Source organism: Phacochoerus africanus, chromosome 4 (genome assembly GCF_016906955.1).
Source record: "Phacochoerus africanus isolate WHEZ1 chromosome 4, ROS_Pafr_v1, whole genome shotgun sequence".
Classification (NCBI taxonomy): domain Eukaryota; kingdom Metazoa; phylum Chordata; class Mammalia; order Artiodactyla; family Suidae; genus Phacochoerus; species Phacochoerus africanus.
The window spans coordinates 28,664,961-28,682,046 of record NC_062547.1 but is presented as its reverse complement, the minus strand read 5'-3'; the positions used below and the strand labels follow the sequence as shown (position 1 = coordinate 28,682,046).

General features: G+C 40.1%; 1 protein-coding gene across 1 annotated transcript in view; it reads right to left on the bottom strand.

The window, feature by feature from the left end:
- The window catches only part of FBXO3 (F-box protein 3), a 39,560-nt gene that overhangs the window by 12,795 nt on the left and 9,679 nt on the right, over positions 1–17,086 (bottom strand). Inside the window, exons 4-6 of the mRNA XM_047776031.1 lie at positions 7,367–7,481; positions 4,903–5,107; positions 3,291–3,336 (exon numbers count right to left, since the gene is read on the bottom strand). Coding sequence (XP_047631987.1) covers positions 3,291–3,336; positions 4,903–5,107; positions 7,367–7,481 — 366 coding nt within the window. The remainder of the gene's footprint in view (positions 1–3,290; positions 3,337–4,902; positions 5,108–7,366; positions 7,482–17,086) is intronic.

Genomic DNA, 17,086 nt, shown 5'->3' with positions numbered 1-17,086 from the left:
GGGCATGACTGAAGATATAATTTAAGCTCAAGTCTGATGGTATAGAGCTTTAAAATTTTAAAGGTATCTGGAGTTCCTGTTGTAGCAGGTGAAGAACCCAATATAATGTCTCTGCGGATACAAGTTAGATTCCCAGCCTCACCCAGCGGGGTTAAGGATCTGGCATTGCCACAAGCTGGGTGGTGGTGTAGGCCTCAGCTGCAGCTCTAATTTGACTCCTGGTCAAGTAATTTCCATATGCCACAGGAGCAGCCTCAAAAAAAAAAAAAAAAATTATAGGTATCAATTGAGGGAAGGTAAACTACAATAGTTTACTCTTTTCTCAATGTCTACTAATGGCCCACTTTGACCCCTTATTTATTAAATGCTACTGAATTCAAATGGTCACTGTTCATCTATCCACTCTGAGCAAGATATCAAGGGGCCACGTGAATGTTATTAAAATTCATAAATGGTACAATTCTCTGTTTTGAGAGCTACTAGTTTCCCTGTAGAATTTAAAAAACCATTTTGTATAGTTCATGAAATAAAATGCTATGCAAGAAAAAAATAAATATCCTAAGATTTACATAAAAAGAGAAATTAGCATGGGTATATTTAGTGAACCTGAATTTATTACAATACCAACCATAGTATGTTCTTTAAAAGGACAAAATTTTCCATGCAGACTTCACCTCTAAACTTGTCAGATTCCGGTTCTCTTTTACTTTTTTAGGGCCACACCCGCAGTATATGGAAGTTCCCAGGCTAGGGGTAGAACTGGAGCTGCAGCTACTGGCCTACACCACACCAACAGCAATGCAGGATCTACGCTGCATCAGAGACCTATGCCGCAGCTCGTGGCAATGCTGGATTCTTAACCCACTGAGCAAGGCCAGGGATCAAGCCTGTATCCTCATGGATACTAGTTGGGTTCTTAACCCATTGAGCCACAACAGGAACTTCAGATTCCCGTTTTCTTAAATATGAATTAATAAGGTACTGATCACCAGAAGATTCCATTTTATATTATACCAAAAATTCCAAGAAAGTCAAACATAACTGAATCAAGATGTAATAATAGTCCACCTTTTAAAGTAAGCTCATATCTTGGAATTCCTTTGATAGTCTTGAGATTTTATCAAGGTAGTAGAAAGTCAGATCACATACTTGCACATCTTTCCTCCTGGCACTATCTTCCCAGCTCATTTCTTCCAGTGCATCTCAAATCTTTTGCTTTGTGCTCTCACTGTAGGAGAAACCCCAACTCCCAGAATAGTATTCTCAGCCCTAGCACTCTGCTATCACGGTGGGGTCTTCCACCATGTCAGACCAGTAGCAAACTAAGAGTAAGAAGCAGTGCGGCCTAAGCATAGAGGGTGCTTAACTTAGAAACCACAGATCACAGGAATCAGGGTGATTTTAAACACTAAGTTTAAAAGTGTTTTAAACGGGAGTTCCCGTCGTGGCGCAGTGGTTAACGAATCCGACTAGGAACCATGAGGTTGCGGGTTCGATCCCTGGCCTTGCTCAGTGGGTTAACGATCTGGCGTTGCCGTGAGCTGTGGTGTAGGTTGCAGACGCGGCTCGGATCCAGCGTTGCTGTGGCTCTGGCGTAGGCTGGTGGCTATAGCTCCGATTCGACCCCTAGCCTGGGAACCTCCATATGCCACGAAAGCAGCCCAAGAAAATGGCAAAAAGACAAAAAAAAAAAAGTGTTTTAAACATTAAGTTTAAAAGTGTTTTAAGACTTACTACATAGGGGTGAGAGCTTCTTAATGTTGTGAAGTATATCACAAACCTAGAATATGCCATCGTTGGGATACACAGACAGTTAGACTCTGTGCAAGGTTCCAATTAGGAGATACAATTACATACAGATGCCTTGGCCTGGAAGGCCCCTTTACTATTAATAAACAAGGATGTTTAATATATGTCAGAAATGCCTTTAAAAACCAGAATGGATAGTCAGGAAACTTCACTTATGTGAGCAAAACCTAAGCCGAATAAGAATGGATGAACAGCAAAAGGAGTGAGCTATACTCGTATACAAATTAAGTTGTTCTCAAAATCCTATGAGAAATAAACTCTTAAGGCCAAGGAAAGCCAGGTGTGCCAAGAAGTTTATAGGCCCCAGTTTGCGAGTCTCTGAAGACTCCTGTTCTGAAGTCTCTGGTGTGACTGATCAGTCTTTTACTATAGCACTGGCACCAAAAGAGAAAAAAATATAGCTATTTTATGTATCTACATTCCTAATTATGTATTAATGTGTATTATGTGTATTAATGTGTATTATGTAAAATGCATGTGTGTACACAGGGAATTATACACACATTCCAAAAAATTCTTTACAATTCATTGTTCTACAGCAGAGTCCTAAGAGCACAAGGTTGTATTCGGCATGGCTTTTTTCCAAATAGAAACCGAAGTCAAATAATGCACAAGAGCAATTTTTATTTTGGGCATGCAGAAGTTCTTGGGCCAGGGATCAAACCCACACCACAGCAGTGATCCAAGCCACAGCAGTGACAATACCAGATCTTCAAGCCACTGTGTCACAAGAGAACTCCAAGGGCTATTTTAATGAGAGCCTAGGTATAGTACCTTATGAACTAGCAAGCTTTAAGAAATATAAATATGGGGAGTTCCCATCATGGCTCAGCGGTAACGAATCCAACTAGGAACCATGAGGATGCGGGTTTGATCCCTGGCCTCGCAGTGGATGGGGGATCTGGCATTGCTGTGAGCTGTGGTGTAGGTTGCAGATGCGGCTCGGATACCACATTGCTGTGGCTGTAGTGCAGGCCAGCGACTACAGCTCTAATTCAGCCCCTAGCCTGGGAACCACCATATGCCAGGAGTGTGGCCCTAAAGAGACCAAAAAAAAAAAAAAAAGAAAGAAAAAAGAGGAGTTCCCGTCGTGGTGCAGTGGTTAATGAACCCGACTAGGAACCATGAGGTGTGGGTTCGATCCCTGCCCTTGCTCAGTGGGTTAAGGATCCGGCGTTGCTGTGAGCTGTGGTGTAGGTTGCAGACGCGGCTCGGATCCCGCGTTGCTGTGGCTCTGGCGTAGGCTGGTGGCTACAGCTCCGATGAGACCCCTAGCCTGGGAACCTCCATATGCCGCGGGAGCGGCCCAAGAAATAGCAAAAAGACAAAAAAAAAATCATTAAAAAAAAAAGAAAGAAAGAAAAAAGAAAAGAAAGAGAAATACAAATATAAAATTGCCACCGGATCAAGTAAGTGAAGAGTTTTTACCCACTGAATTTTACCAGAAAGAAGAAGGGAAAAAGACAACTTTTTCCTCTTACCTATGATAAACATGTCAATAGCTGCTGGATTCCGAGCCATTTGGTCCTAGGTGGGAAAAAGAATATTGCAATCAAGCAAAATACGTATTTTTAAATTCCCCATTGTCCATTATCTGTATCCTTCCCTGGATACAAGGCAAACAGATAACAAATAACAAGCACTTTAACCAATACTCAGACATTCCTCACACTTTTCAGTTCCCTTATCATTTTTATATTCAGGCTCTTTCTATCAAGTCCTTAGAGGAATAGCCGTGCACTTCTCAACAAAAGTTAAAATGCATACACACTGCTATTACCATTACAGTGAACTAAAAAATTACCCTTCAGGAAAACAATTAGGAAGTTAAAACTGTGAGAGGATATATGGCCTATGAACCCAGAGGGCAGGGTTTTGTATTCAGTCAAGGGACTTAAAGGATTCTAGATTAGTCACTTCTCTCCATAAATGGAGAGACCAAGTCATCATCCTACAACCTTAAGGAGGCATCAAGTCAAAACTTAAGAAAAAAAATCGAAAGCTATATGAGCTCATTAAAAAATTTAAATATTATATGGAGTCACATGTGAAAAATAGTTTCTATTTTAAATTCCTCTTTTAAATTAAAAGTTCAGGAGTTCCCGTAGTGGCTCAGTGGTTAATGATCCGGCATTACTGTGAGCTGTGGTGTAGGTTGCAGACTCGGCTCAGATCCCTCCATGCTGTGGCTGTGGTGTAGGATGGCAGCTACAGTCCCGATTAGACCCCTAGTCTGGGAACCTCCATATGCTGCAGGTGCAGCCCTAAAAAGACAAAAGACAAAAAAAAAAGTTCACATCTAGGCAAAAATGAAGGCAGAAGGTCTGCAACTGAGGAATGACAAAGCTGAAGAAATAAGAATGAAACCAAATGCCATATTTTCTGTGCTTACATTTTAATCATAGCAAAAGCCTCCTAAAATTGATCTACATTTTTCAACAACTCAAATACCTACTGAAGAGTTTAGAAGTTTCTACTCCACTCAGAACTAGAATCAAATGCTGTCCAAAAGCTATTTTTTTTTTTTTGTCATTTTATGGCCACACCCACGGCGTATGGAAGCTCCCAGGCTAGGGATCGAATTGGAGCTGCAGCTGCCTAACTACGCCACAGCCATAGCAACGTCAGATCTGAGCCTTGTCTGTGACCTATACCACAGCTCAAGGCAAGGCCCGTCCTTGACCCGCTGAGTGAGGCCAGGATTGAACCCACATCCTCATGGATCCCAGTTGGGTTCGTTACCGCTGAGCCATAGTGGGAACTTCCCAAAAGCTACATTTTTAAAATTAGAAGTTTATATTGTAATTAATCACTTCAACAAAAAGCTCATTAGCTTTCCTTAAACTTAAATGCCTTAACACAAATCACAGCTTCCCCTGTGTCCATACAACAGTTTGTATAGTTTATCCATTGGTAACATTTTTGCGTTCCAGTGCCATTGTATTAGAGTATGAGCCCTCTAGTTAGGTAGGTCTACAGTCAAACTGCATAATACTCGATACCCATTCTACAACCCTGAAAATTCCGAATGCACATTTTATACATTCATCAGAACACATCTTAGAGCCACATTTAAACACACTTCCCACTTACCGGACATTGGTAGAAGACTTCATTTTTGTTTCTGCCCTCCGCAGCTTCCACTGCTATGTACTGACTCAAACCAGTGTGTATGCAAAAAGTCAAAGGGAGACAGTACTTCAGTCCCTGCCTCTGCTGGAACCCTCCAGCAGCCGTGTCGACGTCTAACAAGTCCTCGGAACGATAGTGATTGGACAGCGCCATGCTTCCCAACAACCTGAAAAATTGAATCAACTGCCATCTTTTTGAGGAATAATAATTCCACATTGACAAGTTGCTAAGAACTGATTAACACATCAGTTCTACACCAGGAATATCCAAAGCACTACAATTTCTATACATATTAAATTCAAACTCTTGAGTGAAAAGATACTGATTTAAACTAAAAGGCTAAATGTCTAAACTGTCTAAATGTCAACCTTCTAAAAAGAAAAATAATTGTATTGCTGTCAAAAGTCTTTTTTTCTTTTCTTTTGTCTTTTGTCTTTTTCTAGGGCCACACCCGTGGCATATGGAGGTTCCCAGGCTAAGGGTCTAATCAGAGCTGCAGCTGCAGTCCTAGGCCACAGCCACAGCAACACCAGATCCCAGCCGAGTCTTCGACCTATACTGCAGCTCAAGGCAATGCCAGGTCCTTAACCCACTGAGCAAGGCCAGGGATTGAACCTGTGTCCTCATGGATGCTAGTCAGATTCATTAACTGCTGAGTCAGGACGGGAACTCCTCAAAAATCTATCTTGCCAGAGTTCTCCTATCTCACAGTAAGTTAAGGATCCTGTGTTGTCACTGCAGCAGCTTGGGTCACTGCTGTGGCTTGGGTTTGATACCTAGCCTGGGAACTTCCACAGGAAGTTTGGCTATGGGCACGGCCAAAAAAAAAAAAAATCCATCTTACCATATTTTGCCAATATTTTGTGATGTGATGTGTGTGTGTGTATGACTAATTTAATGTTTAAAGGGGTAAATTCTCTGAAACCTTTATCTTTTTTTTTTCTTTTTAGGGCCACACCTGCGGCAATATGGAAGTTCCCAGGCTAGGGGTCGAATCAGAGCTGCAGCTGCTGGCCTACACCACAGCCACAGCAATGCCAGATCCGAGCCACATCTGCAAGCTATGCTGCATTTTGCGGCAATGCTGGATACTTAACCCACTGATAGAGGCCAGAGATCGAACCCACATCCTTACAGACACTATGTGGGATTCTCAACCCACTGAGCCACAATGGAACTCCTGACACCTTTATCTTGATTCAACCTTTAGCTTACCCTAGCCTACCAGACAGTATAAATGGAAGGCAGCTGAGATCTCATCTTGCATAAACTTGGCGTGGGTGGGGTCTAAATGCATCTCACGGTATAGGGAAGAGAACAACACAGGTGTTGGTCCGTGATGAGACTCCCATCCTAAGTCTCACTGTGTGGGCTATAGGTAGATAAAAATCTCTGGGTTGAAGTCAGCACCTGTTCGTCAGGTCAATTCTGAGCAACTCTTTTAATAAAAAGTACTCTCCTGTCTTTTCTTGAAATATGACGAATTTTCCATTTGGTGAAGTTTCAGTTTGACAGGAAAATAGAGAGGGGTGGGGAGCGGAGGCGGCGGGGGGCGGGGAAGGCAGTGATTTAGGCTTTTCTAGTCCTAACTGCCCAATAGTTGACTTGTGAGTACTGTCTTGCCACCCCGGTCTGACCACTTTCTAGATTCCCTGTACTCCCTCAGCTCTGATCTAAAATGGTAACAGTGCCTCATGGGACTCTTCACACCCAAAGAGACACCATGTTCCCATAAGAACAATACAAAGTTCTCCCTAAAGTCCTATTGGCATCTCACAAGTGCAGTGACTCTGAAACAGCTTCATTTCATAAAGGAACAAAAAGAGTAGAACCATTCAAAGCATATGGCTTTTCAAACTGTGAGTGACCTTGACAGTTACTGCATGGTCTGCTTTTACTAAAAGGTTCCACAGTGAATACTTCATTTTTTTTTTTTACTTCATATTTTTTAGAAGTTTAAAACAGGCCATTCAATTATAAGCTTTGCTGGAATAGGATAAAACTATATTTTCTTTAGTTTAGTGTATGTAGCTCTGAATAAACTATTGCTTTTTACAGGTAGGACACACAGAATTTACATCAAGCCTTCCAAAACAATTTACTTGGCCTGTAAGGGGATAAACATTTCAAGGGGTGGAAACAGTTTTTGTTACACTGTACTCACACACAGTATCTACCTTATGTCCCGTAGCCCCACCTCCAATTAGACTTTATTTTAACTATAACAACATGTTGATAGAAATGATGTTTTTGAGATACACCTGTTTGGGTAAAATCATATTCAAGCTATAGATTTTGTCCTATCAATTGCTACAGAGAAGAAGAGAATTCTTATACTCCTTTAATCTACTGAGAGTAACTACAAATAACTTGAAAATAACTTGTATCATTACAAAACAGTGAACCAAAACAGTGGACATCTTACCCAGGAACCACTAATTTCTGCCCATTGTGGATACGATATGAACACCGATAATCATCGGGAAGCTTGCAGCCGATCTGTGCTTCCACAGCATCTAGATCTTCCTCTCGAGCACCTTCTGCAAATGCACAAAAAAGCAAACTATGAAGAAACCGTAGGCCTTAAATCTAAGAAGAAATGCAATCTATCTGCTAGCCAATGAAATAATCTCAGAGTAAGGACATCCTGTGCAAAAACTGCTGAAATATAAGGAAATGAACTGAAAATTCAAAGAAACATTAATCACTTTAAAGCGGCACCGACATTTGAAGCACTGAGCAAGCAAATTCCTCAGTTTTCTTTCCACAGGGAAAACACTGGCACCAAGTAAAATATGGAACAGTAGGCGTCATGGGGACCCACAATAATTTTTTCACATTACAATGCAAACTTTAGAGCATACCTCATTTTTCTTAACCTAGTACTTCTCTATTTAAAAAACGCTCCACAAGTTCTCTAAACTGATGTTGTTCAGTTAAGCTATCTCTTAATGGAAAACACAGGACAGAGTGTGGGTTCATGCTGTGAGGAGGCCATTACCTTGAATTTGATTTTCATGTCTGTAAGTTTGTCATATATTTCATTCTAGCTTTAAAAAGCAAGAATTACCAATACCAAGAGAAGAGATTCGCCCCCAGTAATGGCCCACCAGGCTGTTGGCCCAAACTGAACAACAGAAAATTGGTTTCATGGCTTTTAGAAAACCTCAGAGACAGTGAACACTGGTGGGGAGTTGGGTGGGATTCCAGAAGAACAGGGAAACTGAGAGGTCAGCCAGGCCTTTGGAGCCACCCCATCTTTCAGGCAACTGGCAATTCTGAAAGCAAACACGAGGCTGAGAGGCCGAGAAGCTAAGCAAGACTTTTGGCAGTACCACGCGGCTGAGAATTTTTCCAAAATTGATTGAAAACATCAAACCATAGATTCAAGAGCACTATAAACCCATGGAGAATAATTACAAAGAAAATCGTTACCGAGACACATAATTGGAAGACTACTGAAAATCAAAGACAAAGAGAAATCTTAAAAGCAGCCAAGCCGCCGTCACCTTAAAGGAACAACAGTAAGACTGGCAGCTACATTCTCAACAGAAACAACAGAAGCCAGAAGAATGGTATCTTCAAGTGCTTAAAAACAAAACAAAACAAAACCCTGCTAACTAGAATTCTATATCCAATGAATATATACTTCAAAAATGAAGATGAAATAAATACATTTTTTGATCAAAAAAAAAAAAAAACCCTGAAAATAGTCAATAGTAACAATCCCTCATTAAAAAAAAAAAAAATACTAAAAGGAATTCTTCAGGTAGAAGAAAAATGATCCCGCATGGAAGCATGAAGATACAGGAAGAGGAGTTCCCGTCGTGGCGCAGTGGTTAACGAATCCGACTAGGAACCATGAGGTTGCGGGTTCGGTCCCTGCCCTTGCTCAGCGGGTTAACAATCTGGTGTTGTCCTGAGCTGTGGTGTAGGTTGCAGACGCGGCTCGGATCCCGCGTTGCTGTGGCTCTGGCGTAGGCCGGTGGCTACGGCTCTGATTCGACCCCTAGCCTGGGAACCTCCATATGCCGAGGGAGGGGCCCAAGAAATAGCAAAAAGACAAAAAAAAAAAAAGATACAGGAAGAAATGAAGAGCAACCAGGAAAAGTAAGTACAGAGGTAAATCTAAAATAACACTGGGAGTTCCCGTCATGGCTCAGTGGTTAATGAATCAGACTAGGAACCATGAGGTTGCAGGTTTGATCCCTGGCCTTGCTCAGTGGGTTAAAGATCAGGCGTTGCCATGAGCATCTGGTGTTGCTGTGGCTCTGGCATAGGCCGGCGGCTGTAGCTCCGATTAGACCCCTAGCCTGGGAACTCCATATGCCGCGGGAGCGGCCCTAGAAAAGGCAAAAATACAAAAAAAAGAGAAAGAAAACCTAAAATAACACTGAACACAGAAAATAGTAATAATGTTTTCAAGATATAAAATACGATGAAAACTAAAATCACATAACCATAATACAAGAGACAAGAGGGAGGTAGTGGAAATTAAAATATTCTAAGGTTCTTTCATTGTCTAGGAGGAAGTAGTAAAAAATACTAGTTTACAATAGACTTTAATTAAGTCAGGGGTACATGCTTTAATTTCTAGGCTAAACACTAAAAAAAGTTGGATAAATAACAAAGGAAAGGGGGTACAAAATAAGACAATATGGATGCAAAAAAAAATCTGCTCAAGTGGCTCAAGTGAAAAATAGAAACATGGTATATTTAAACTCAAATATATTAGTTACTACATTATAATATATTAGTAACTACATTAAATATAAATAGGCTAATCTAATTAAAACACAGACTGACAGACCAGATGAAAAACAAAACACAATCAAATACACTAGACACATCTTAAAGATGTAGATACAAAAAAGAAAGCTAAAATAGTTCTACTAAATCATTCAAAATAGACTTCAGGCAAATAGCATTATTTGAGGTATTATAATATTAATTTCATAACATAGCTTCAAAACATATTTCTGTTTGTTTTTTTATGGCTGTACTCAAGGCATATGAAACTTCCTGGACCAGGCACTGAATCTGAGCCACAGCTGCAGCAACGCCTGATCCTTTAACCCATTGCACTGGGCTGGGGATCAAACTCACCCCTCTGCAATAACCTAAGCTGCTACAGTTGGATTCTTAACCTACTGAGCCATAGCGGGAACTCCCAAAATACATCTTTTAAAAAAATAGAATTAAAATGGGAAAAAAAAGTATGTCTATAATCATAATGCACGTATTAGTTTTCTATTGCCACAATATTACAGCCTAAAGAACATTCATTTATTATTTCACAGTTTCTGTAGATCAGAATTCCGGGCATGACTGAATTGAAACTTCTGCTCAGGTCTCACAAAGCTGAACTCTTAGGTCCCAGGTCCCAGGTGTCAACTGGGACTGTTAGCTCATTTTACGCATCATTTGCTTGGGGTCCTCCTCTCAACTTCCTGGTCATTGGCAGAACTCAGTTCCTTGCAGTTTCAGGACTGAGGCTCTGGACTCTTAGAAGCCACCTGCCATTCTCTGTCTCCCGGCCTGCTCCACAACAGGCTGGTTTTGCTTTTTCCAGGCTGGTAGGAGAGATACCCATGCTCTGTCAGAATCTCTGACTTCTGGAAAGGCCCAGTTCCTTTTAAGTGCTCAGCTGACTGGGTCAGCCCTGCTCAGGATAATTTCCCTTTTGATTAGTGATTAATTCAAATACAGCAAATTTGGGACCTTAATTACACCTGCAAAACTCATTCACCTTTGTTATGTAATATGACCTAATCACAGGAATGAAATATATTATATCCACAGTACTACTCACACTCAAGGGAAGGCTGTCATTTATACCAGGTCCTTACAATAGGGGTGGGAACCCTGGGAAATTATCTCAGAATTCTGCCTACCGCAGTGAGACATTTTAACACATCTCTCTTAGTAACAGAATAAGGAGACCAAAAAGCTCATTCAGAGTGCAGAGGATGTGAACAAGATTAACTATTTTTGCCTAATTATATACGTATAGTACCAAATGTCAAAAATGGCAGAATATACCTTCTTTTCAAGTATATATGGAACATTTACCAAGACAGATATATGCTGGACTACAGAGCAAATTTCAAATGACTGAACTCACAGAGAGCATATTCTCTGATCACAGTGGAATTAAAATATAAATTATATTTTATCTTTTTTTTTTTTTTAGCTATTTCTTGGGCCGCTCCCGCGGCATATGGAGGTTCCCAGGCTAGGGGTTGAATTGGAGCTGTAGCCACCGGCCTACGCCAGAGCCACAGCAACGCGGGATCCGAGCCGCATCTGCAACCTACACCACAGCTCACGGCAACGCCAGATCGTTAACCCACTGAGCAAGGGCAGGGACCGAACCCGCAACCTCATGGTTCCTAGTCGGATTCGTTAACCACTGTGCCACGACGGGAACTCCTCCTAAATTATATTTTAAAAGTTACTAAAAAAAGCCCCAAAGGTTTGGAAATAATAAAAAAAAAAACATTTATATACAATTCATGGGTCAAAGAAGAAAGCAAAAGAAATCAGAAAATATTTTGAACTGCATGTTAATGAAAATACAACATGTTTATTAAAATTTGTGGGATGAAGCTAAAGCTATGTTAAAGGCAAATTTATAGCCCTAAATGCATTTAAAGAAAACAAGAAAAGTTGAAAAATCTATGATCTAAGTAATCATCTCAAGTCAGGAAAAAAGCAACAGTAAACTCAAAGAGAAGAAATCAGAGACATTAATGAAATAAATAAAACATGAACATAGAGAGTACTGACAAAGGCAAAAGCCAGTTCTTTGGGGAAGAAAACAAAAACAAACAAACAAACAAAATACTAAGAAAATTGATTGCCTCTACCTAGCAAAACTGATCAAGAAAAACAAAGAAAACGCATGAATAATATCAGAAATGGAAAGGTGAAATCACTACAGATCCAACAAGCATTACAAAGATAAGAGGATACTACAAAAAACTTTATGACAATAAATTGGAAAATGTAGATGAAGTGGACCATTTCCTAGAAAAACAGAACTTATCAAAACTAACATGAGACTAAGTAGAAAATCTGAGTAGTCCTATATCTGATAAAGAAATTGAATCTTTAGTTTAAAACCTTCCCACAATGAAAACTCCAGGACTGAATGGCTTCACTGGTATAGTCTACTAATCATTTAAGCAAGAAATAAGACCAAGCTTACATAAACTCTTCCAGGGAACAGAAAAAGAGGCAACACTTCCCGACTCGTTTTACAAGGCCAGCATCATCTTGATACCAAAACCTGACAAGAACATTGCAAGAAAGGAAAATTACAGGCCAAACTCTCTCATGAGCATAGATGTAAAAACCCCAAATACTAGCAAGTCAAATCCGACAGTATATTAAAAAGATAATACATTACAACCAAAGTAAGTTCTTTCCAAGAATGCAAAGTTGGTTTAACATTAAGAAAATCAATGTAATTCAGCACATTAAAAGAAAGAAGTAGAAAAATAATATGATATTCACAAGTCTAGAAAAGCATTTGATAAAATTCAATTATCTATTTAAAACACAAAAACAAAAATTAAAAACCCTTTTCCCAAACTAGAATCAGAAGGGACTTTCTTCAATCTGCTAAAGAGTATCTACTGGGAGTTCCCTGGTGGCTGAGAGGATTAAGGATCTGGCATTTCATCACTGTGCTGCTAGTTCAATCCCTTGTCTGGGGAACTTCTGCATGCTGTGGGTGAGGCCAATAAATAAATAAATAGCATGTATGGAGTTCCTGCTGTGGTTCAGCAGGTTAAGGATCTGGCATTGTCTCCACAGCAGCACATGTTCAATCCCCAGCCCAGTGCAATGGGTTAAGGATCCAGTGTTGCCACAGCTATGGTGTAGGTCCCAGCTGCAGCTCAAATTTGATCCCTAACCTAGGAAGTCCATATGATGTGGGTGCTGCCAAAAAAGAAAAAAAAGAGAGAGAGAGCGCATCTACTGAAAACCTACAGCAAATATAATCTTTAAAGGAGAAATGTTGAAAGCTTTTTCCTTCTGCAGTCAGAAATATGAGGACACTCACTATTATTTATCATTTATATCCAACACTGTACTGAAAGCCCCACCCAGTTCAATAGAGCAAGAGAAATAAAGAAATCACATACACGGATTAAGAAGCTAGAGATAAAACATTCATTATTCTATATCCTCAAGGAAATACAAATTAAAACCACCACTATCTACCCACTAGAAAGGCTAAAATAAAAAGAATGACAACATTAAAGTGCTAGTAGGAACATAAAGTAGCAAAAAACACTTTGGGAAATAACAGTATCTTTTGAAGTTTAATATAAGCACATTCTACAACCCAGCAAACTCAATCCTAAATATGTACCTGATAGAAATATGTGCATATGGGAGTTCCCGTCGTGGCTCAGTGGTTAACGAATCCGACTAGGAACCATGAGGTTGCGGGTTCGATCCCTGCCCTTGATCAGTGGGTTAAAGATCCGGCGTTGCTGTGAGTTGTGGTGTAGGTTGCAGACGCGGCTTGGATCCTGCGTTGCTGTGGCTCTGGCTTAGGCTGGCAGCTACAGCTCCGATTAGACCCCTAGCCTGGGAACCTCCATATGCTGTGGGAGCAGCCCTAGAAAAGGCAAAAAGACCAAAAAAAAAAAAAAAAGAAATACATGCATATGTACATCAAAAGTGATCTACAGCATTATTTGTATAATACCAAAGACTAGCAATAGCCCAAATATTCATCAAGAGTAGAATAAATATATAAATTGTGGTCTAATCATATAGTGGATCATTTATACCATAACAAAAATGAACTGATACAACATAGCTGAATCTCACAAATGAAACAAATAATTCACCCAAAATACATGTTTAACCAAGCAAATTATATAAAGTTCAAAAAGAAAACTACTCAGTGGAATTAGCAATCAGGATAGTGGTTACCCCTGAAAAAGACAGGGTCCCAGGCCCACATAATTATTCTACTTCTTGACTTAAAGGGTGTTGCAGTGGGTGTGTTCGCATAGTGATAGTTCACTGAGTTGCACACTTAACGACCTGTGCGCAGTTCTGCAGGTGGGTTAATATCATTAGTGATGGCCTGTGGCTATTGTGTACTCCCACGTCCGTGATGAGAGAAACACTTCACTCGGTGGTGATCTGAAAATCCATTACCCCAGTCTAACCATAAGTAACACTTTAAACAGAGTCGGTCTGAGGGATGTTCTGCCAAATAGCTAATACTCCTTAGAATTAGAGGCCAAGGTCACGAAAAGACAAGGAAAGACTGAGAAACTTCCACAGACCAGAGGACACCAAGGAGACATGACAACTCAATGCAATGTGGTATTCTGAATTGGACGCAGGAATCAAAAATGGATTCCCTTGATGGAAAATCTGGTGAATTCCAAATAAAGCCTAGAATTTAGTTAATAGTAATGGACCAATGAGGACTTGAGCTTGAGGCAGTGACCCATGGGGCAATATCTTAGGGGAGACGGAACTGGGTGAGAGGTGTACAGGAACCCTCTGTACTATCTTTGCAATTGTCCTATGATCTAAAATTCCTACAAAATAAAAGTTGATTTTTCAAAAAGTTCAGTAAAAAAGAAAACAAGCTGAACAGCTGCCCGAACCAGACCTTGGATGAGAAAAGAAACTAATATTTATATAATTAATACTATGTGTTGGACATGTAACATAGTACATTAGTATTTATATAATTAATGATACATGTTGGACATTTAACATATTACGTTAAGAAACCAAGAATTTCCTAGAGAGAGATAGCAAACCAGAAAAAAAGCACAACAAATATGGCAAAAGATAAATATAAGGAAATATGTTTAGAGGGGCTGCCTACGATAATAGAATTTGGGACTCAGACAGGTTCAAATCTCAGCTCTACAATTACAGTGGGCCCTCTGTAGGCACACATGTCGAGGTTAAGGATATAAAGGGCAACTCTGGGACATGAGTATCTGCAGATTTTGACATCCTCAGGGGGTTCTGGAACCAGTTTCCCATGGGTGCCAAGGGATGACTATACTGACTAGGATCTCCAGCAGGTTATTTCACCTCTTTAATCGAGTTTCTTCATCTGCAAAATAGAAGGTAATACCACCTACCTGAGGGAATTATAGTGGAGGATTAAATAAGCTTCATGAGCTTATTAATAAAATGTTTTGCTGGCCTTCAATTAAGTGTTCATTTACTTTCCCTGCCCCAGCCTTCTTATATGAGGAAGCAGTGAAAAGGTCACTAGGAGTCAAGAAACCTGTGTTAGAGTTCTAGCTCTGTTACTTAACTAGCTATGGGACCCTGCATAAGTCACCTAACTCCTCTGAGCCTGTTCATTCACCTGTAAAATGAAGGGACCAGTTTAAATCGGGGATTAGCAAACCACAACTTGCAGGCCAAATCTTGGCCTGCCACCTCCTTCTGTAAATAAAGTTTTCTTGGAACATTGCCACATCCATTTGTTTTTGTACTGTCTATGGTTGCTTTCCCTCAATAGTAGAATTGAATAGTTGTTAACAGAGACCATTTGACCCTCACAGCCTAAAATGTTTACTACCTGGTCATTCAAAGAAAAGATTTGCCGGAGTTCCTGTTGTGGCGCAGTGGTTAATGAATCTGACTAGGAACCATGAGGTTGCACGTTCGATCCCTGGCCTTGCTCAGTGGGTTAAGGAACCCGAGTTGCTGTGAGCTGTGGTGTAAGTTGCAGACGTGGTTGGATCCCGCATTGCTCTGGCTTTGGTGTAGGCCAGGGCTACAGCTCCAATTAGACCCTTAGCCTGGGAACCTCCATATGCCGCAGGAGTGGCCCTAGAAAAGGCAAAAGACAAAAAAGAAAGAAAGAAAGAAAAGATTTGCCAATTTCTGGTCTAAAGGATTTCTAAAAGTGCCTTCCGACTCTAAAATTTTAAGCGAACACATAAGGTTAGTATGAAATTTGAATATACATAGTATATATCATTAGGTTGGTAGAAAGTATGTCAATATACTATAATTTCAAGATACTTCATCAAAACGTTCCCAAGCCCAATATCCTATTTTGCCAAGTTTCCTTCCTGTCTGTGATCGCTATAACTTTGAAATTAAGTCAGGGACTCTAGCCCTTGAAATGAGTAGCTTGGTTTAGGACTCAGTCCTAAAACACAGAGGCTGCATTAATAGAATCCCCAGCTTTCTAGGTGTCAGAGCCTTTATCCTATTCCAACTCATGGCAAAGACCCCAGAAAACTGGCACCCAGGAGTAAAATAGGGCCATCAAGGAATTCTCTGATAACCTCACTTCCAACCATTAAGTACAGAACAGTGAGCAGGGAGCCTGGGAATAGCAAATTGAGTGCCAAAAAAATAATAAAAAAAAAAAAGAAAGAAAAAGAAAAAAGGAGCTGCTATGTACCCTTAGTTCCTTTCTTTCTTGACAGCTCTGTGCCTCAAGAAGAACAATGTCTACATATTCATAGTCCAAATATCCTAATATTGAGCTAGCTCTCTAAGAGTCCTAAGACAGTCTAAACAAAACAGGAGAGGTCCTCTCTTCTTTCCACTGCTGTTAAGACCACAGCTCTAGAGTCAAATCCTGGCTCTGCCTTTGCTTTGTGATGGCAAACAACTTATCTGGCTTTTTATGCCTCAGGTAGCTCACCTATAAAATGAGAATAGTTCTTACCTACCCCATAGGATTTTGGCAACTTAAATGGAATAATACAAAGTACTTAGTTTAGTGCCTAGCTTTGTGTTTAATCAATAGTAGCTATTGCAAACCCTTGCTTATTTCATTTATCACCACCAAATACTTAGGGTCAGAATTATTTTTCTCTTGAAATTACTTAATCCCATATACCAGGTGAATATTATTCTTTTCTTTCAAGAAAAAAAAAAAGAACCATTAAAAATATGAATCAAACGTGGGAGGGATCCGGTGCTTGGGCTTATCAGACACAACTTAGAATAGATTTACAAGGAGATCCTGCTGAATAGCATTGAGAACTTTGTCTAGATACTCATGTTGCAACAGAAGAAAGGGTGGGGGAAAAATGTAATTGTAATGTATACATGTAAGGATAACCTGACCCCCTTGCTGTACAGTGGGGAAAAAAAAAAAAAAAATGAATCAAGG